Source organism: Pseudophryne corroboree, chromosome 5 (genome assembly GCF_028390025.1).
Source record: "Pseudophryne corroboree isolate aPseCor3 chromosome 5, aPseCor3.hap2, whole genome shotgun sequence".
NCBI lineage: Eukaryota > Metazoa > Chordata > Amphibia > Anura > Myobatrachidae > Pseudophryne > Pseudophryne corroboree.
Window position 1 is genome coordinate 610,904,342 of NC_086448.1, and position 22,849 is coordinate 610,927,190.

A 22,849-nucleotide genomic window follows, 5' to 3' on the forward strand; every position below is an offset into this window, starting at 1 on the left:
CATTTAGCTGCTTCTAAAAGATAACAGCTAGATTCTGATTGCTTGCTATGGGCAACATCTCCACTTCTAAAAAAACTCACATCTTAGTAAATATACCCCTTAGTTTCTGGAATTGGTTGTAACATGCTGAAAAAGAAAGCAGGGGGGTCCTGTGTGGCACGGCTGGTGGACCCTGCGGGCTTCAGTCTCAAGGATATCTTCAGAACAACGTTCAACTAGCAGTGTCTAAAAATATCTTTTGGAAAAGAAACGACACTACACAGACATTCATAAATAAAAAAAGTTTATTTTCACTTCATTAGTTAGAAATACTATGTTGTTTCAAATAACACAAGGACACACATTTATTCAATGCATACCTGTCACTGTTTTCCCCACAATGAAAAATACAGTGCATTTGAATAGAGATATATCAAATACGTAAGTCACAAAACCATCATTATTAGAAAACCAGTATGTGCCATTTAGGTGTAGGTCATACCTTCCCACTAAAAAAAAAATACCCCCCAAAAAATTCCACCCTCCCATAAAAAGTGGCAAGGTTATATGCACAGATTAGTAAGTGAATAGAAAAACAGACATTATTTTCAGTCCTCTTGTGGACCCAAATGGAAGAGTGGTGCTGCATACGCATTGCTAGCAGCCTTTTCAGGTATTATTTCCCAGTAAGCCCAATAAACGGTGTGTGTAATCACATCTCAACAGAGTTCATGAATCACATACTGTTATGCTTGTCAGTGTGCCTTAATACCAACCGCACAAAAGGATCCTGTGCAAGGAGCATCAGAGAAGAGGGGGGAAAACTGGCAGTTCTGAGAGAAAAACAAACAAAAAAATGGAACACAAATGTTCTTCATCTACTGAAATGTTAATAAATACTTAAAATAAAATAAACTACTGGAACTAACATTAATACTCATGGCAAGTCCAGTAAACATCTAATGCTACAGATTAAAAATGAAAATTGCTCTGTATAATAAACTAAATATAATGCTGTATATGGAAGCATTTTTCTTGGCGACCTTAAATACTTAAATATTTTGGAGTTATAATACAATCAGCAAAGCACCATATATATGTCTAGATACAACAATATAACAAAAAAATTAAAAAGAATAAAATAAAAAATGAATTGAGCAAATTGATGCTTGATGAAATAGCCAAACAGAAAATGCCACGATTTCAACACTAAATCCTACACAACTGGTGGAGCCTGAAATAAAGTGCTTTGCAGGAACCACTGCAGTACAGCGCTTAGAACATGGGCCAATCCTTTCAATCCAGAGTCCATCGACATTAGTGTGCAAACTCTACATGGAGAAAAAGACTTCCAAACACAAACCTATCCCTCCCTTGCTGCTTGTATAATTAAATGTATTTTCTGAGGAAGAAGTGCAAAATGGGACCTTTCTGATGATTGTATTACAGGACACAGGTACGACGTGTCACTGTTTTGCTGTGTTAGGAGTACAGAACAGAATCAACAACAACGGACAGGAGGTCGAGGAGGAGGCAGCTCTGGTGGAAATTCTGGCTCTGGCTGAAGAGACAGGATGCTGTTGGATAACTCATTCCGTATTATATCCAAAGGCATCTGTGAGAGACACATATAGGTATTATCATTTGGGTTAGAAATATAAGAACAAATAAACTATGAACAAATTACAAAAAAAGGCAATTGAAAAGACATAACATGTACATGTGCAATGCTGATTCATTACTGTGCGCCCAGATTTATAAAAAAGATTTATCAAAAAGAATATCGTGCAAAAGTTCATTTATTTCAGTAATTCAACTTAAAAGGTGAAACTAATATATTATATAGACTCATTACATGCAAAGTGGGATATTTCAAGCCTTTATTTGTTATAATTTTGTTGATTGTGGCTTACAGCTTCAGATAACCCCAATCCAAGATGCTTGAAGTCCGTCCAGTGTGAAGTTTCAACAGTCTGTTGATTTGGGGAGCAATGTCATCTGCTGGTGTTGGTCCACTGTGCTTTATTAAGTTCAGAGTCAATGCAACCGTCTACCAGGACATTTTAGAGCACTTCATGCTTCCTTCAGCAGACAAGCTTTATGAAGATGCCGACATCATTTTCCAGCAGGACTTGGCACCTGCCCACACTGCCAAAAGTACCAAAACCTGGTTCAATGACGGTGGGATTACTGTGCTGGATTGGCCAGCAAACTCACCTGACTTGAACCCCACAGAGAATCTATGAGGCATTGCCAAGAGAAAGATGAGAGACATGAGACTGGACAATGCAGAAGAGCTGAAGGCCGCTATTGAAGCATCCTGGTCTCCATAACACCTCAGCAGTGCCACAGGCTGATAGAATCCATGCCACGCCGCATTGAGGCAATAATTCATGCAAAAGGGGCCCAAACCAAGTACTGAGTACATATGCATGATCATACTTTTCAGAGGACCGACATTTCTGTATTTAAATTTAACATTTTCTGAGATTTTGGATTTGGGGTTTTCTTAAACTGTAAGCCACAATCATCAAAATTATAACAAATAAAGGCTTGAAATATCTCACTTTGCATGTAATGAGTCTATATAATATACAGGTTGAGTATCCCATATCCATATATTCCGAAATACGGAATATTCCGAAATACGGACTTTTTTGAGTGAGATAGTGAAACCTTTGTTTTTTGATGTCTCAATGTACACAAACTTTGTTTAATACACAAAGTTATTAAAAATATTGTATTAAATGACCTTCAGGCTGTGTGTGTATAAGGTGTATATGAAACATAAATGAATTGTGTGAATGTAGACACACTTTGCTTAATGCACAAAGTTATAAAAAATATTGGCTAAAATGACCTTCAGGCTGTGTGTGTAAGGTGTATATGTAACATAAATGCATTCTGTGCTTAGATTTAGGTCTCATCACCATGATATCTGACTATGGTATACAATTATTCCAAAATACGGAAAAATCCCATATCCAAAGTACCTCTGGTCCCAAGCATTTTGGATAAGGGAGACTCAACCTGTATTAGTTTCACCTTTTAAGTTGAATTAGTGAAATAAATGGACTTTTGCACAATATTCTAATTTTCTGAGTTTCACCTGCACTGAGGTATAAATTGATGCAACAAATTAATTCTTGAATTTAATACTGGTGGCAGTTGAGCTTCTGCCTTACAGTAGCCGTGCACAGACTTTCCCCACCAACAGCAATTGTTATTCCATTACATTATGTATAAGCTATTCACCAATGCTCATAAATTAAATTGTAATAGAAAACAAAATTACGCCACCACTAATAGGGTTTTACAATTATCTGCATTTATCCAAACACAGAAAAAGAAAGTGGTGCAAATATGGGGAAATTTCTCTATATATGTGCCACTATCTTTTTGTTTTTTCCTATATTTACTATAAGTAGCTCTGCCAAATGATTTAGGCCCAGATTTATCAAGCCTTGGAGAGTAATAAATTGCACGATGATACAGTACCAACCAACCAGCTCCTGTTATGTTTCAGGCTGTGTTTCAAAAATGACAACTAGGGGCTGATTGGTTGGTACTTTATCACCGTGCAATATATCACTCTCCAAGGCTTGATAAATCTAAGCCTTAGTGAGGTCTTTGGGGGAAAAAAATAAGATTTTACTCACCAGTAAATCTATTTCTCGTAGTCCGTAGTGGATGCTGGGACTCCGTAAGGACCATGGGGAATAGCGGCTCCGCAGGAGACTGGGCACAACTAAAGAAAGCTTTAGGACTACCTGGTGTGCACTGGCTCCTCCCTCTATGACCCTTCTCCAGACCTCAGTTAGGATACTGTGCCCGGAAGAGCTGACACAATAAGGAAGGATTTTGAATCCCGGGTAAGACTCATACCAGCCACACCAATCACACCGTATAACTCGTGATACTATACCCAGTTAACAGTATGAAATATAACTGAGCCTCTCAACAGATGGCTCAACAATAACCCTTTAGTTAACAATAACTATATACAAGTATTGCAGACAATCCGCACTTGGGATGGGCGCCCAGCATCCACTACGGACTACGAGAAATAGATTTACCGGTGAGTAAAATCTTATTTTCTCTGACGTCCTAAGTGGATGCTGGGACTCCATAAGGACCATGGGGATTATACCAAAGCTCCCAAACGGGCGGGAGAGTGCGGATGACTCTGCAGCACCGAATGAGCAAACTCAAGGTCCTCCTCAGCCAGGGTATCAAATTTGTAGAATTTTGCAAAAGTGTTAGACCCTGACCAAGTAGCAGCTCGGCAAAGTTGTAAAGCCGAGACCCCTCGGGCAGCCGCCCAAGAAGAGCCCACCTTCCTCGTGGAATGGGCTTTTACAGATTTAGGATGCGGCAGTCCAGCCGCAGAATGCGCAAGCTGAATTGTGCTACAGATTCAGCGAGCAATAGTCTGCTTCGAAGCAGGAGCACCCAGCTTGTTGGGTGCATACAGGATAAATAGCGAGTCAGTTTTCCTGACTCCAGTCGTCCTGGAAACATATATTTTCAAGGCCCTGACTACGTCCAGTAACTTGGAATCCTCCAAGTCCCTAGTAGCCGCAGGCACCACAATAGGTTGGTTCAAATGAAAAGCTGATACCACCTTAGGGAGAAACCGGGGACGAGTCCTCAATTCTGCCCTATCCATATGGAAAATCAGATAAGGGCTTTTACATGACAAAGCCGCCAATTCTGACACACGCCTAGCCGAAGCCAAGGCCAACAGCATGACCACTTTCCACGTGAGAAATTTCAAATCCACGGTTTTAAGTGGCTCAAACCAATGTGACTTTAGGAAACCCAACACCACGTTGAGATCCCAAGGTGCCACTGGAGGCACAAAAGGGGGCTGAATATGCAGCACTCCCTTAACAAATGTCTGAACTTCAGGCAGTGAAGCCAGTTCTTTTTGGAAGAAAATCGACAGAGCCGAAATCTGGACCTTAATGGAACCCAATTTGAGGCCCATAGTCACCCCTGACTGTAGGAAGTGCAGAAATCGACCCAGCTGAAATTCCTCCGTAGGGGCCTTCCTGGCCTCACACCACGCAACATATTTCCGCCATATGCAGTGATAATGTTTTGCGGTTACATCTTTCCTGGCTTTAATCAGCGTAGGAATGACTTCCTCCGGAATGCCCTTTTCTTTTAGGATCCGGTGTTCAACCGCCATGCCGTCAAACACAGCCGCGGTAAGTCTTGGAACAGACAGGGCCCTGCTGCAGCAGGTCCTGTCTGAGCGGCAGAGGCCATGGGTCCTCTGAGATCATTTCTTGAAGTTCTGGGTACCAAGCTCTTCTTGGCCAATCCGGAACCACGAGTATTTGAGGCGGGACGCCACAATGTCTACCTGTGGCCTTTCCCAATGGTTTACAACATTTGAAAGACTTCTGGATGAAGTCCCCACTCTCCCGGGTGGAGGTCGTGCCTGCTGAGGAAGTCTGCTTCCCAGTTGTCCACTCCCGGAATGAACACTGCTGACAGTGCTAACACGTGATTTTCCGCCCATCGGAGAATCCTTGTGGCTTCTGCCATCGCCATCCTGCTTCTTGTGCCGCCCTGTCGGTTTACATGGGCGACCGCCGTGATGTTGTCTGACTGGATCAGTACCGGCTGGTTTTGAAGCAGGGGCCTTGCCTGACTTAGGGCATTGTAAATGGCCCTCAGTTCCAGAATATTTATGTGTAGGGAAGTCTCCTGGCTTGACCATAGTCCTTGGAAGTTTCTTCCCTGTGTGACTGCCCCCCAGCCTCGAAGGCTGGCATCCGTGGTCACCAGGACCCAGTCCTGTATGCCGAATCTGCGGCCCTCTTGAAGATGAGCACTCTGCAGCCACCACAGCAGAGACACCCTGGTCCTTGTAGACAGGGTTATCAGCCAATGCATCTGAAGATGCGATCCGGACCACTTGTCCAACAGGTCCCACTGAAAAGTTCTTGCATGGAACCTGCCGAATGGAATTGCTTCGTAGGAAGCTACCATCTTTCCCAGGACTCGCGTGCAGTGATGCACAGACACCTGTTTCGGTTTCAGGAGGCATCTGACTAGAGATGACAGCTCCTTGGCTTTCTCCTCCGGGAGAAACACTTTTTTCTTGTCTGTGTCCAGAACCATCCCCAGGAACAGTAGACGTGTCGTAGGGACCAGCTGTGACTTTGGAATATTTAGAATCCAACCGTGCTGTTGTAGCACCTCCTGAGATAGTGCTACCCCGACCAACAACTGCTCCCTGGACCACGCCTTTATCAGGAGATCGTCCAAGTATGGGATAATTAAAACTCCATTTTTTCGAAGGAGTATCATCATTTTGGCCATTACCTTGGTAAATACCCTCGGTGCCGTGGACAGACCGAACGGCAACGTCTGGAATTGGTAATGACAATCCTGTACCACAAATCTGAGGTACTCCTGGTGAGGATGGTAAATGGGGACATGCAGGTAGGCATCCTTGATGTCCAGTGATACCATGTAATCCCCCTCGTCCAGGCTTGCAATAACCGCCCTGAGCGATTCCATCTTGAAGTTGAATCTTTTTATATATATGTGTTTAAGGATTTCAAATTTAAAATGGGTCTCACCGAACCGTCCGGTTTCGGTACCACAAACATTGTGGAATAGTAACCCCGTCCTTGTTGAAGGAGGGGCACCTTGACTATCACCTGCTGGGAATACAGCTTGTGTATTGCCTCTAGCACTGCCTCCCTGCCTGAGGGAGTTGTTGGGCAAGGCAGATTTGAGGAAACGGCGGGGGGGAGACGTCTCGAATTCCAGCTTGTACCCCTGAGATACTACTTGAAGGATCCAGGGATCCACCCGTGAGCGAGCCCACTGATTGCTGAAGTTTTTGAGACGGGCCCCCACCGTACCTGGCTCCGCCTGTGGAGCCCCAGCGTCATGCGGCGGACTTGGAGGAAGCGGGGGAGGACTTTTGCTCCTGGGAACTGGCTGTATGCTGCAGCTTTTTCCCTCTACCTCTGCCTAGAAAGGAAGCGCCTTTAACCCGCTTGCCCTTATGGGGCCGAAAGGACTGTACCTGATAATACGGTGCTTTCTTTGGCTGTGAGGGAACATGGGGTAAAAATGCTGACTTCCCAGCTGTTGCTGTGGAAACGAGGTCCGAGAGACCATCCCCGAACAACTCCTCACCCTTATAAGGCAAAACTTCCATTTCCTTTTTAGAATCTGCATCACCTGTCCACTGCCGAGTCCATAACCCTCTCCTGGCAGAAATGGACATTGCACTTATTTTAGATGCCAGCCGGCAAATATCCCTCTGTGCATCTCTCATGTATAAGACTGCGTCTTTTATATGCTCTATGGTTAGCAATATAGTGACCCTGTCTAGGGTATCAATATTTTCCGACAGGGAATCTGACCACGCAGCTGCAGCACTGCACATCCATGCTGAAGCAATAGCTGGTCTCAGTATAATACCTGTGTGTGTATATACAGACTTCAGGATAGCCTCCTGCTTCCTATCAGCAGGCTCCTTTAGGGCGGCCGTATCCGGAGACGGTAGTGCCACCTTCTTTGAAAAGCGTGTGAGCGCTTTATCCACCCTAGGGGATGTTTCCCAATGTGACCTATCCTCTGGCGGGAAAGGGTACGTCATTAGTAACCTTTTAGAAATTACCAGTTTCTTATCGGGGGAAGCCCACGCTTCTTCACACACTTCATTTAATTCCTCAGATGGGGGAAAAACCACTGGTAGTTTTTTCTCCCCAAACATAATACCCTTTTTTGTGGTACCTGGGGTAAGATCAGAAATGTGCAACACATTTTTCATTGCCTCAATCATGTAACGTGTGGCCCTATTGGAAGTTACATTAGTCTCATCGTCGTCGACACTGGAGTCAGTATCCGTGTCGACATCTGTGTCTGCCATCTGAGGTAGCGGGCGTTTTAGAGCCCCTGATGGCTTTTGAGACACCTGGGCAGGCACGGGCTGAGAAGCCGGCTGTCCCATATTTGGTATGTCGTCAAACCTTTTATGTAAGGAGTTGACACTTTCACGTAATTCCTTCCACAAGTCCATCCACTCAGGTGTCGGCCCCGCAGGGGGTGACATCACATTTATCGGCATCTGCTCCGCCTCCACATAAGCCTCCTCATCAAACATGTCGACACAGCCGTACCGACACACCGCACACACACAGGGAATGCTCTGATAGAGGACAGGACCCCACAAAGCCCTTTGGGGAGACAGAGAGAGAGAGTATGCCAGCACACACCAGAGCGCTATATAACACAGGGATGAACACTATAACCGAGTGATTTTCCCTTATAGCTGCTTATATATATACTACTGCGCCTAAATTTAGTGCCCCTCCTCTCTTTTTTACCCTTTGTAGTCTTGAAACTGCAGGGGAGAGCCTGGGAGCGATCCTTCCAGCGGAGCTGTGAGGGAAAAATGGCGCCAGTGTGCTGAGGGAGATAGCCCCGCCCCTTTTTCAGCGGACTTCTCCCGCTTTTTTATGGATCTCTGGCAGGGGTATTTTTCAGATATATAGCCTCTAGGACTATATATTGTGATTTTTATGCCAGCCAAGGTGTTAATATTGCTGCTCAGGGCGCCCCCCCAGCGCCCTGCACCCATCAGTGACCGGAGTGTGAGGTGTGCATGAGGAGCAATGGCGCACAGCTGCAGTGCTGTGCGCTACCTTGTTGAAGACCGAAGTCTTCTGCCGCCGATTTTCAGGACCATCTTCTTGCTTCTGGCTTTGTAAGGGGGACGGCGGCGCGGCTCCGGGACCGGACGATCGAGGTCGGGCCCTGTGTTCGATCCCTCTGGAGCTAATGGTGTCCAGTAGCCTAAGAAGCCCAAGCTAGCTGCAAGCAGGTAGGTTCGCTTCTTCTCCCCTTAGTCCCTCGTAGCAGTGAGTCTGTTGCCAGCAGATCTCACTGAAAATAAAAAACCTAAAATTATACTTTCTTTTCTAGGAGCTCAGGAGAGCCCCTAGTGTGCATCCAGCTCAGCCGGGCACAAGATTCTAACTGAGGTCTGGAGGAGGGTCATAGAGGGAGGAGCCAGTGCACACCAGGTAGTCCTAAAGCTTTCTTTAGTTGTGCCCAGTCTCCTGCGGAGCCGCTATTCCCCATGGTCCTTACGGAGTCCCAGCATCCACTTAGGACGTCAGAGAAAACACAATAGTTTTTTCAATAATATTTTACGATATTGGGCATGGTGCTCAAATCCAATGCAAAACAGATACTAACGGGTAAATGTACTAGGGTCCGAGCTTGCTGGAGGTGTGGGATTTCGGCCTTGAATGCCCATATTTTTAAAGTGCAATCATTTAGAAGGCAAAACCAAGTTGCATTTGCCTTGTAAATGACTGCCGCTTTACAAATACAGGCATTCACGGCAGAGATCCCGCACCTCCTGCAAAGTCAAACCCTATTACATTTACCCCCTTATACTTTATACCCTAGCTTGATAAAGACATATTTATAGTTATTCACTTTATGCTTTTACTTTTAATGGAAAAACCGACAAACAAAATATAGTTACCTTCTTTAATATATCATCAACCAGTTTCAAAAAGATTTCATCTACATTAAAGTTGTCCTTGGCACTTGCTTCACAAAACCGCATCCCGGTTATCTGTTGTGCAAACTAGGACATAAAACATTTCTATGAGAATTATAAAAACATAAAGAAAGGCCATCTAAACGTGTGTGTATTAGGCTGTGCTATGCATATACGGAGGTATCATAAGCTATGCTATGCATATACGGAGGTATAATAAGCTGTGTTATGCATATACAGAGGTATAATAAGCTGTGCATATACGGAGGTATAATATTCCTATTCTGAAAATTATAGTTTAAACAATGAAATGTGTATATCTGTATCCTCATATTTGGGGGGGAGGAGGGATTAGCAGTACACTGAAAACTCAAATTTGATTGCATGTTTTTTCCAATCCAACTAAGATCTCAGAAAAATGATACACGACGTCTGTGGATAATACTACATGGTAACTGGCTTGAAAATCCTTTGTAGATGCAATGATGCAGATATTTAAGTAATAATGAAAATGAATCAAAGACCCTTCTGATTTTGAGAAGATGACTGTCATCAGCCATGGGCAAATTGCTCCAGGCTCATACTAATAACTGTGTGCTTCTATTTCCAAAAAATTGGAGTTGGCTGTCTTTGGTGACATAGGGGGAGATGTATGAAGCAGTCAAAAGAGTGGAGAAGTGAGCCAGTGGAGAGGTTGGCCATGGCAACCACTCAGTGTTAAAGTAACATTTATCAAGTGCATTCTACAAAATTATATTTAGCAGCTGATTGGTTAACTTCTCCACTTTTTACACTGCTTCATACATCTTCCCTATAATGTGAATTCTCATCTGTTGCAGTCCTTCTACATATCAGCAGTTCTTACGACTTAAGGGTCAGAATTCATTATGACATTTAACACTATACGGATTACTTTACAATTCACATTTTGGCCAGAAAAAAAAAAAAAACAATAGAAAAATATGAAACTCACTTTTGAATTAGTAACGCATGTGTTTATACAAATTAGATTGCTACGTCCATGTTTTAAATAAATATTTAGGACGTAGTCTATGTCTGTTCTCATATCTCAGCCACTGCTCTCAATTACAAACTGTATGCAATTGTCTCCCATAAGATTTACGTGACGGTAGATATCACAACTAATCCTATGCTGCGACACTGAATACAGTCCTTTCATATGGCACAACAGGACTAATGTAATAAACTAGTGCACATGAAATGCAGGCTCTACAACACATTCCAACCAGATATCAGCTTTTCATATCAGCTGACTACACTAGATTAAAAATACTGAAATATGACTTATTGCTATGGCTTGCCCCATATTATTTCCTGCCCAATAATGACCCAATTTTGCCCCTGGATCAGACATTCCCAATGGAGAATAGAAGTTTAAAATCAGCTACAGTTGTAGTACGTGTATTCATTCATATTATTAATCCCGGCCCCCGTTAAATGTTCCCTTCCGCAGGCACTTGAACACACATAGAGTACATAGTAGGGCCAATTCTGCTAGCAAGAAAAAGATCCAGACTCCATATAAATAATCTCTTGCTGGGAGGCAGCAATTGTAACCAGTAACTGGCCGATACCAGTGAAAGATATGAACGATCTCGTTCATTAATGAATGAGATACCGTTCAAATCTTTCAGTGGGTAGGTACTAACGATGACTGATGTGCGGCCCTGCACTCGTTCTTCGCTGGTGCCGGCTCGTTTAAACATGCAAGCCAATATGGACAATCTTGTCCATATTAGCATGCAGTGCTATGGAGCTGGGTGATGGGGGAAGTGAAGAAACTTCACTTCCCCCGCGTCACACGTTCTCCGCTGCCGGGCATCCGTCAGCCGTATCGGCTGTCGGGCACCTCACCCAGCAATCGTGAAGTGTGTAGGGCCCATTACTGTTGACTATAGCACAGTGACTGAAGCGGAATCAAGCTATTGGCATACAGAGGGCTTTATTTCACAAGTCCTCTCCAGGGCAAAGAGGGTAACAAAGAAAGACAATGGTCCAAACGTTACAGCAATTTGCAGGCTATTTAGCCCATAGATTTAAAGCGTTAATAATTTAGAAGGCAAAACTAACTTGGTTATGACTTTTAAATGATTATTTTAAATTTAGGAACTAAGGGCCTAATCCAGCACGGATCGTTATTCTGAAAAATTGCAGTTGTGTGCGAGTAGAAATGCGCAGCCCCAACAGGAAGTAAAAACGCCCCACGCAAGTTGCGAATGCATTGCAGATCGCTATCCATTCGCAGATGCATACGAAATTTCCGGAACATCAAAGATTTTTTTGCAGTCTGAGCAAACGTAAGTAGGCCTGAGGTTGCAACTAATCTGCGGCTGAGACAGGCTGGAAGTGGTCTGCGCTGATGTCAGAGACCCTCCCCAAAAACACCTGGGTACGCCTGCATTTTTCTGACACACCCAGAAAACGTCAGGTTTCCACCCAAAAACACTGGCTTCCTGTCAGTCAAACAGCGGCTACACTGCGATTATGATCTATATGCATTTTCTGTCGCTATTATACCTCGCGCATGCGCAACGAGAGCGCTATGCATGCACGGTCGTTCGATAACTGCTCAATCTGTGATTTCTCTGAATGGCGATCCATGCTGAAATAGGCCATAAATCGTTCATCGTTCATAAAAAGCTCAATGTTTCTGTGAGTTTCTAGCGCCCCGGTGTCCTCCCATAGCCCAAAAACATTCTAAAAGGTTAATATTCGTGTGTGAGTTTTCGATAACATAAAGGGCCCGATTCTGAGGTGGGAGTAAAGCAAAAAAGAGGAAATAACTGGGTACCTGGGCAAAATCATGTTACACTGCAGATTTAGGGGTGTATCCAAACTCAAATCTGATCAGCAGTGTAAAAAAAGGCTGCCCTGCATTTGTGGGCTGCATGCAAAATCAGCCAGTGTTTACCTTGCATGTATTTGCACCCCTTGCATTGCAGCATGGCTTGTCCAAATTCAGTTACTGTACCTGATCTTTTTGCATTACTCACACCTCAGAATCAGGCCCCAAGTGTGTGTTAAATAATACACACTGGGGCAGGGACTGGGATGAATGATTAAACATTCTCTGCTAAGCGCTGCATAATATGTTGCCACTATATAGATAAAATGTTAATAACTACAACAAAAATAATAATAATAATAAGAGAATCCCAACTGGTTCTATTAAGTGGTCTCCATAGAGCCACTTACCTTTTCTCCCTGTTGCCGAGTAATTTCCCTGTCGACTTCACAGTCCAACTTATTTCCAACTAGAAGCAGTTCTGCATCTTCAGATGCGTACTACAAAAACAAAAAGACAGTTTAATCATTCAGGTTTTTAATGAATCACACTGTTGACTACAACAATCAAAAGAAGTCATTACTAAAATATCTCCTGTATTATAGAACTAGCATCTAAAGCCATGAAAGCAATATTTTGCACAAGTTTTTATTATTAAGGGTCCGGTCGGGATCCTGGTGGTCAGGAGCCAGACGCCAGAATCGTGATAGCTGGAATTCTGGCAGCAAGCGCAGAGAATCCCCTCGTGGGCTCGCTCGCTGCGCTTCAGGCCCGGTGGCGAGCTTCCCATGCTATTATATTCCCCCTCGGGTGGTGTCGTGGACCAAAAAAACCCCAGGTTCCCACTCGGGTGGTGGTCCACGCCACCACCTGAGTGGGAACTTGGGGCTCTGCTTTGGATGCTGACCGGCGGCATTTCACCGGCTGGGATCTCGACAGCTAAATGAACTGCATACCTTATTTATTTGTAGCAAATTATACATTTCTCCCTTACAGACTTCATTTGGTCCTATTCGGACTTTCTTGAAACAAAAGTAAATTTCTGGACTTGGGCAGGCAATTATTTCACTTGAACTAAGCCATTAGGCATAGATGGAGAAGTCATCACAAGTATGGAAAGTCTCACCATCACTAAGGGGGACATTTACTAAGCAGTGATAAGAGCGGAGAAGTGAGCCAGTGGAGAAGTTGCCCATGGCAACCAATCAGCACTGAAGCAACATCTATAATTTACATACTATGAAATTATACAGAGCTGCTGATTGGTTGATGGGACAACTTCCCCACTGGCTCACTTCTCTGCTTTTATCACTGCTTAGTAAATGTACCCCGTAGAGTGGTTTCCTTCCCATCTAGAAGAACAGAACAATGCTGAATGTCAGTTAAGTATGGTATGTTCTGTCCTGTTCCATGAGGTGATATGAAGCAACAGAACACCTACATTTCTGACCTAATGGCTGACAAATACCTATTTGTCTATACACACTGCCAACTATATAGTATAAAAACTGCTACATTCCTATTTTCCAACTCTTCCCCCCCCCCTAATGCCTCACTATAAGCGCTCCATCACAACAAAGACCTAGCATGTTATTAATTATTTTCCTGAACAGCAGGCACTATTAAAAAGCTCTTCTTGTTGATGTTTCATTTGGTCTATTATATGCAGCAGGAAAAGGAGAAAAACTTGTTCCCCCTCTGTGGAAAAGGCATATATGAAATCGGCATGCAAATTAAATTGTTAAGATACTGTGGCAGGTACTTGTATATACAGCACACTGTTACATTATAATTCCTACCTCCCCCTGGAATTTTATTTTAATAGAGAAAGCATGCACAGGTTAGGCAACTTTCTGTGACAAACACTAAACTGAAAGTGGTAAAAAGACATTACATAACACACTGTATTTTAGACATGTAACCACAACTGGTCATGTTTTCAGGATAAAGTTTGTCAAGACAGATGAGTTAATTTATTTGACTGTGTAAGTATTTTTCCCCCCACTTAAATCGCATAGATATAAATCCTCAAAACATGACCTGCTGGGGGTACTTGAGAACTGGAGTTGAGGAACACTGCATTACACCAGAGATAGCAGACAGATAATACAGAATTAACTACCTCAATAGTACTTTTGTTTAATGACCTTTATTTTAACAGTCCCTATGTCTTGTTTACTCACAAAAGGATAGAATAGTTTCCCAGTATGGTTGTTACAGTTACTAAATATGTGAAGGTCACACACAATACGGCTATGGCTACCTAGGCTGACAATAAAATCCAGGACTTAGCATCATTTAACGGAGCAAGGAAAAACCAAAAGGAAAGTCCACTATGGCCACCTTATCAATCATCTTCATCCACTTGGGTAAATCTTCAAATGTCTCTTTCTTGGTGAGATCATACACTAATATGATGCCCTTAGCACTTCTGTAATAGGCTGAAGTAATACTGTTGAATCGCTCCTGGCCGGCTGTGTCCCTACAAAACACAAGAAGAAAACAGTATAAATGACAACAAACACAGCACAAGCCTTCAGTGTGACACCTACTCACAATGCCAAACAAAGCCCAATTTGTAAGCACATGAATGAAGAGCCTAAACATCTCGGCACGGAAAAAGTCGTTTCAACAGTGGCTTAAATAAGTGATGGCTTTTTAGTAATAGCGCAATCATGGAACTTAAAAGAGCCCACTAGAATGGCTCCCCCCAAGGGTTAACTATAATTTCATACAACTTCTAATTATTATATTTAATGAGGCATTCTTCTGTAGTGTAATTAGAATATATATATATATTTTTTAAAAGATATCTGCATGGAAAACAAGGCGCAATTAAACAGTAACGATTTTTAAGCAGCACAAAGACACCTACTAGAATCTAGCCTATTCAATTCTATGCCTCACATAGTACGGAATGTCTATCTGAAATAATAAATGCCTGCTGGAGCCAGTAGCAGAGAGAATGCTCCAAAATAAAGCACTTTACTGAGCTGCAGACCCTGACTAATCTAGCGTGTACCAATCACTCACAATTTAAGATGAAGTCAAGAATTGCATAAGGCAAACTGAAATAGATTAAAAAAAAAAATGTAAGGAAAAAAATTGTTAGCGGAATGAGAAGTGACAGACCAGATCTTGGTAATGGAGTTGAAAAGATATATACTGTATATTAGAATATTTCTACTGTACAGTGCTCCATATTTTTTTAACAGGTTAGTAATAAAAGAACACAAAAACAATTTCTCAGGCGCTATAGAATTATATGAAAAAACCCACTTACTTTCGGATCTAGGGATAAATATACATATATTTCTGCTGCTACCCTTTTGTTAACTCTGGATTAACTTGAACAAGAATAGTAGAAAAGATATAGTGGAATATTCCACCTTAAGAAGCTCATTTTAATATATCAACCATCAAACAACGTATCAAAGATAACTAATTTATGAAAACCACAAGCATAAATAAAATCACTATACACTCACACACATAATATCACCACTGCTTGTCACCGACACTTCAGATATTTACTGTAATCGTCCTTAGTAGGAATTATTCGGACAGAGCTTCCAGGTATTATGTGAATTGGGAGTCCAATATATATGTGTACTGTATGTACCTTTCATTTTTAAATGGAAGTGTTCTTGTCCCGATGCCATGTGTCTTTATGAAGTGCAGCAATGGTGTCACTCAGCCAATTGTGACCACTTATGACCGGGGAGCTTTCTGGGACTGTTGAAGAATGGGGGAAAAACATGGATATTGGCCGAGTGACACCATTGCCACACTTCATAATTACGCATGGCATCGGGCTAAGAACACAATTATTCCTGCATAAGCCCTAATACCAACTGCGGTAACTTGCCAAAGGAAACATTCAAGAGAGGTTAAAATAGCGTCGGCCGTTTTATGATACAGAGCAGGCGCGCTCCCTCTTATTAACATCACACACAGGTTAATGCACAGTGCCAGCAATAATTGGATGTAAGGGTCCAGCATAGCGCATGTAGAAGCAGCGATCTCCCCTGCACAGTGTTCAGCAGGAAACAGAAGACTTCCATTTAAAAATTAAAGGGACATACACATATATATTGAAGTCCCAATTCACATAATACCTGGAAGCTCTGTCCGAATAATTCCTACTAAGGACTATTACAGTAAATATCTGAAGTGTCGGCGACAAGCAGTGGTAATATTATGTGTGTGAGTGTATACTGATTTTATTTATGCTTGTGGATTTAATAAATGTGTTATCTGATATATTGTATGATGGTTTGTATTTAATTGCGCTCCCTAAAGGCCCATATAGACGGGCCGATGCGGGGAGAGATGTGTGCTGAGCGAACCGCTCAGCACACATCTCTCCCGCCGCTCAGCACAGCGCGATCTGTGCTGAGCGTGCGGGGGGAGACGGGGGGGGGGGCGCTCACTTCACCCAGCGGGTGAAGTGAGCGACCCGCTAGATTGGCCTGCACGGCAGGCCAATCTAGAAGCAGCGATAGCGATGCGCGGGGCTGCGCATCGCTATCACTGTAGGGGGTACACACGGAGCGATCAGCCTTATATTCTAAGCAATCTAGTCAGATTGCTTAGAATATCGCTCCGTGAGTACCCCCCTTAAGGTGGAATATTCCACTTTATCTTTTCTAGTAATAAAAGAAACCTTAAAAAGGTGTTTGAACCACTGCCATTGTCCTGAGTTTGATAAGATAAAGGACATAATTTTTCGAGTCTTTCCTGAGTTAGCAGGGAGAATACAGGTATGGGTCATTAGGTCGACATGGAAAAAGGTCGACCCGGAAAAAGGTCGACATGAGTTTTTTTTACTTTTTTGGTGTTGTTTTCTTCGTAAACTAACGGGGAACGCTAGTTAGTGCACCGCTTCGCTCGCCATGCTTCGGGCAGGTTACTATTCCCAATCTTAGTCCATGTGGATCGTAAAGTATAAAAAAGTTCAAAAAAATTAAAATAATAATAATTTTAAAAATCTCATGTCGACCTTTTTTCATGTCGACCTAATGACGGTATCCCGGAGAATACAAGGATAAGCAAGGAGAGAGTTCGCCACACCACACTATGCTTACTGGGCCTGATTTGGAAACATGGCAGAAAAAGCACGCAAGTTTGTATCTGGAACAAAACATGTTGCAATGCATGGGGAGGGAATGCATTTATATTTTTTCTGTGCACGGTAAATACTGGCTGCTTTTACATGCAGCCCACAAATTTTACAAGGCTTTATTTTTACACTGCAATTTAGATTTGAGTTTGGACACACCCCACTCAAACTTAATTCTCTCTGCACACGTTCTGCCCCCCTGCAATGCAACATGGTTCTGCCCAGTTGTTTGCTGGCTTTTTTGGTTTGCTTCCACATCTGAGTAACCCCTACTACGCAGATAAAGAATAATACAAAAACAGAAAATAAAAAAATAAAGGAAAACAATATCTGAGCTTCACTAAATATCACCATACAATCATAGCTGTACAAGGCCCAAGAGAAGAAATGAGGAGAATTTCTGATATCAGACTTGTAAAGAGTTATTGGACCTGCATATGCTCACAAATGAAAGAGTCAGTAAGTGCGTGCTCTGCATGCTAAGTAACCTAATGCAGTGACAGAACATACAGTAATAAGTAATGTGTTACCTCGTGATGAGCCAGCAGGACATCTTCTCTAGTAAGTGGTGTTAGACAACCAGTTATGTGGCTACAGCATTCCAGATAGGACACACAGATGAACGACCAAGACATGGCACATACATTCAAGCAATAGCTGACCGGTGAAGCCACTGAGAAAGCGTCAATTTAGTCAGTTGGAAGCAAAATAAGCAGATGGTGAGATTAAAATGAAACATGTGAGTGGATGGAAACGTTAGAAAATGGGAAAGTACTACACAGACATTAATAACAAGGTGAGGTAACTGGAATTAGTCACATTGTTGCACTATAAGTGGTCAAACAGAAGTATGGAGAAAATAAGTATTCAGTGAAACATGATGGCATAAAGAATGCAATTTACAGGCTGTCATTTCATACTACCAGAGCCGGCCTTAGGCATAGGCAAACTAGGCAAATGCCTAGGGCTTCTGGTATGCTTAGGGGCACCAGCAGCTTCTGCTGATTAAAATGAAATCTGAGTGTGATACCACAATGTAATACGATGGACATGTCTGGGCATCACATGTACCAATAAAACATTTCAAGACGACATATGAACACACTCCACAAAACAAAACAAAATAAAAAATGGTATGTGTAGATACAGAATGCTATACTGCTCGATGTTTACAAATAATCACACAATGAAATAGTACCCCACCATCACACTAAGGACGGGATGTAATGTTGCCCGACGTGCGGGATTCCATCCGAAATCGGATGTTTTTTAAAGGGGCAATCACTTACAAGGCATGGTTTTGCCTTGTGATTGCCTTTTTCAAAAACAGTCAGAGTATGGCTGTAATCCCGCACGGCGACCGAACTCAGGCGGCATTAAATCCCACCCCAAAACTGAATCTTAAGGGGTTGGATTCTCACTGAGTTTTAAAATTCACTGCGTATGATAAATGGTGCTCCAGCTAATCAGCTTGTCATGTGTCAAATTACAGTTGAGTTCTGATTGGCTGGGGCCCCATTTATCATACACGAGTTTTAAATCACTCCCGAAAAGTTACTGCAGTATAATTATAAAAGTAACTGAAGCCCCAAGTAATGTTTGTGTATTGTTTGTTTTCAACAAGTTATACAATAAGGGGTACAAGCGCATTATGACAACATGTGTTAACAAATGTGTCCAGAAAACCTGACCATAGCAGGACGCTATGGAAAGCCGTCCACCCTACAGTTCTTCTGCTGGTAATACCAGTAGATGAACGGCGGCTGCCGGCGATGAAGCGGGGGTGCGCATCAGCGCTCATTGCTTGTGCATACACACTGGGCGGTTTTGAGCTGAAAGCAGCTCAAAACACTAAAAGTGTGAGCTGCTTTCAGCTCAAAATATTATCTGTAAAAAAGGCGCCGTCCTGTGAGTAAATATATACAAATATTTCTCTAAAGTATGGGTTAATAAAAGCAGACTAAACCATCATAATTGGGATCAATATTGTGGCGTTCATATGATCATAGAATAACTGTTCTCTTTGCTGTCTGTTTTTGAAACCTAATCACACAATTGGTGTCGGAATGGTACGAATAGCCGCTACTTTAGGCAGCCCTACAAATACTACTTGAAATCTACAGTACATTATTGCTGCTGCAGCAGCGGCCTATGCCTATCTGCATAAATCCCTTGAAACTGTAGAATATCGTTACAACAGTGTTTAAACATTTATGTACTAGCAATCCTGTGGTACATAGCATATATACATAGCATATATCTAGGAATCATCTAGATAATCAGTTACAATTGTTTCTAATTTGTCTCTACCAATGTGTGTATAGCAGAACTGTGACACAATGTTTAACTTATTTGACAGAGTAGCATTTAATGTTATGTAAGCATATATGCAAGTTTTGTTAAAGTGACAGAATTGACGGTTTGATCATATTACAGTGACCTCCGTCTAGCACAGACCATTACTGTGAGAGGAACTTTTTCCAGCATTCGTTATTTATCTCTTTTATTGTCCAGGCTTTTCTACAATTGACTCCAAGGAAATTGATGCATATTAGAGAGATTACTCTCTCAAACAATGAGGAGTCAATATGCTATCTATTTTCACCAGTCTTTTTCACTAAAGTAAGCTATAAAATCTCTTACATTAAATGTATTACATGTTTTTAGGGGTGTGGCATGGTATGCCGGCGGTCGGGCTCCCGACCGCCGGATTACCGACAGTGTGGCGAGCGCAAATGAGCCCCTTGCAGGCTCGCTACGCGCGCCACGCTATTTTATTCTCCCTCCAGGGGGGTCGTGGACCCCAACGAGGGAGAATAAGTGTCGGTATGCCGTCTGTCGGGATTCCGGCGCCGGTATACTGTGCGCCGGGATCCCGACAGCCGGCATACTGAAGACCACCCGTTTTTAGAGGTGGGAGGCATCTCAATACATCCCACACCTTTCACCGGGAGCAGTAGGATTTGCTGGCGCATGGGATCCTGGCACTCGTAATACAGACGTCAGGATCCCGATATGTAAGAATCAGACAGGGGTGACTATTAGGTGTGCCCCCCCCCTCTCCCAAACACCCTAACCCTCCCTCCCCGCAGACTAACCCTAACCTCCGCCCTTGGTGCCTAACCCTAACCTCCCCCCTTGGTGCCTAAACCTAACCCCGCTGCCTATACCTAACCCCTCCACCCCCAGCCTAACCCTCCAAGGGGGTGCCTAACACTAACCCCCCACTCCCCACAGCCTAACCCTAACCCCCCGAGACACATCCTAACCCTAACCCTCCCCCCCGAAGCCTAAAGAGAGACCGTACCACAATGAAGAGAGACCGTACCACAAGGCAGGTAAGCCTAACCCCCCCACCCCACATGGCTTACCTGCCTTGTGGTACGGTCTCTCATCATTCGGGTTCCCGGTTGTCAGTATTCCGGCGCCAGGATGGTGTACCTTTCCCGATGTCGGTGTCAGAATTCAGAATACCGACAGCTGGGATCCTGACTGCTTCCCCTTTCGCCTATGTATGTCTGTCTGTCTGTCTGTATGTCTTGTCTATTTTTTAGGTCTCAAACAAAAGTTATATTTTAATGTTCTAATATGTCTTTTTTTTGTTCAAATTAGGTTTTTATTAAACTTTTATAGAATAAGCGATAGGAGGGGGGGGGGGTACAGAAGAAAGAAAAGGGATATCGGGATGGGGGGGTGTGGGTACATTATAATATAGACATGGTTACATGGTAATTCGCCAACTCAAATGTGTACAGAAAAGCAACAGAAGCACACAAGCATATACCGGCCATTAACTCACTTCCATTATATAAATTTAGAACACACAACGGGCTCAGGGAACACCCGAGGATGGTCAACGAAGGTGAGCTGAATCACAGGTTTATCTCAATGGATTAAGAGACCTATATTTGTCCAGTGGAGAAGATGATTTGATGGAAGACCTGAATATGTCAAACCTGCTGTTTAACATTCGTAATGGGATTGAACTGCGTTTTCAACTGCTGCTAATGTGGGGATTTGTGACGAGCGCCATTTTTGTGCTATCAGAAGCTTAGTAGAGATCAAAATGTGACACGTATCGGTCATTTGGTGAAAGATCACCTTGGAATATATGAGGAAGAGCTAAATTTGGGTAGTGGAGTAATAGGGAAGCCCAAGACTTTAGATAAAAGGGTAAATACTGCAGTCCATAGAGTAATAAGTGCTGGGTAGGACCAGAATATATGAAATAGTGTACCAACAGTATTACAGTTGCGACAACACATATTAGAATGGGATGGCCAAATAGTATGAATTCTAGATGGGGGTCAAGTATAGGTGATGTATAAAATTTATAAAAATGCTCTATATGAGACATACTTTAGATAGATGGAAGTACACTCGGAAGACTCTGCCATTCCTCACCTGAAATTATGCAAGAAAGATAATTTTCCCATTTTAATAGGGAGTTTAATTTCGAGGGTGAATGGAGATCTATAAGGAGATTCTACCACTTGCTTATAACCCCTTTATTATCAACTCTAACTAATAAATCTTGTAGGTGTTTAGGGAGCGGGGTGACTCTATGGGGTGCCTTTGTAACACTATACAGCCAATGATGGGTTTGTAGATATTTATAAAAGTCCCTATGAGATAGGGAAAATCTAGATTGTAGTCGACTATAGGGCAGGAGGGCGCCATCCATGATTACTCCGCCTAGAGTGGGCAAACCGTGCGACACCCATACGTCCAATTTCAAGTCTGGGATCAGGGAAGCTAAACCAAGTAATGACAAATCAGTGGAGTGGAGATGGGTATCGTTCCTTTTAGAAACTAGTTCTAGCCAGGCTTTACGCACTGAACGAACCACCACAGCATGAGCAATATGATGCAGGCCCTCTAACTCCGGAAGACAAAGTACATCGGCTATTGGAAGTGGAGAGACTAAGGGGGTCATTCCGAGCACAGCTACGATCGTTAACTCAGACATGCGGGGGGACGCCCAGCACAGGGCTAGTCCGCCCCGCATGTTAGTGCCGACCCCCCGCACAAATACAAAAGCATCGCACAGAGGTGATGCCTTTGTATTTGAGGAGTAACTCCCGGGCAGCGCAGCTCCTGCGGCTGGCCGGCGCTGGCCGCAGCGGCTGCGTGATACGTCACGCAGCCGCTGCGGGGCCCCCCCCCCCCCAATGGTTCGGCCACGCCTGCGTTGGCCGGACCGCCCCCCCTAAACGGCGGCTTAACGCCGCCGTTCTGCCCCCTCCCGCCTAGCGACCGCCTGTCTCAGAGGCGATCGCTAGGTAACGAAAGCTGCCATGCACCGGCGCGCAGTTCCAGCCCAATCGCTGCGACAAACTGCAGCGAGCGATCGGGTCGGAATGACCCCCTAAGCCCCTTTCCAACACTACCC

The 22,849-nt window shown here is 43.4% G+C and overlaps 1 protein-coding gene across 1 annotated transcript in view; it reads right to left on the bottom strand.

Annotated features, from left to right (window-relative positions):
• Window positions 1-266: 266 nt before the first annotated feature.
• RAB12 (RAB12, member RAS oncogene family) overlaps window positions 267-22,849 on the bottom strand; it is a 40,769-nt gene continuing 18,186 nt past the window's right edge. The window contains exons 3-6 of the mRNA XM_063923491.1: window positions 14,679-14,817; window positions 12,746-12,835; window positions 9,512-9,616; window positions 267-1,594 (exon numbers count right to left, since the gene is read on the bottom strand). Coding sequence (XP_063779561.1) covers window positions 1,481-1,594; window positions 9,512-9,616; window positions 12,746-12,835; window positions 14,679-14,817 — 448 coding nt within the window. The 3' untranslated portion in view covers window positions 267-1,480. The remainder of the gene's footprint in view (window positions 1,595-9,511; window positions 9,617-12,745; window positions 12,836-14,678; window positions 14,818-22,849) is intronic.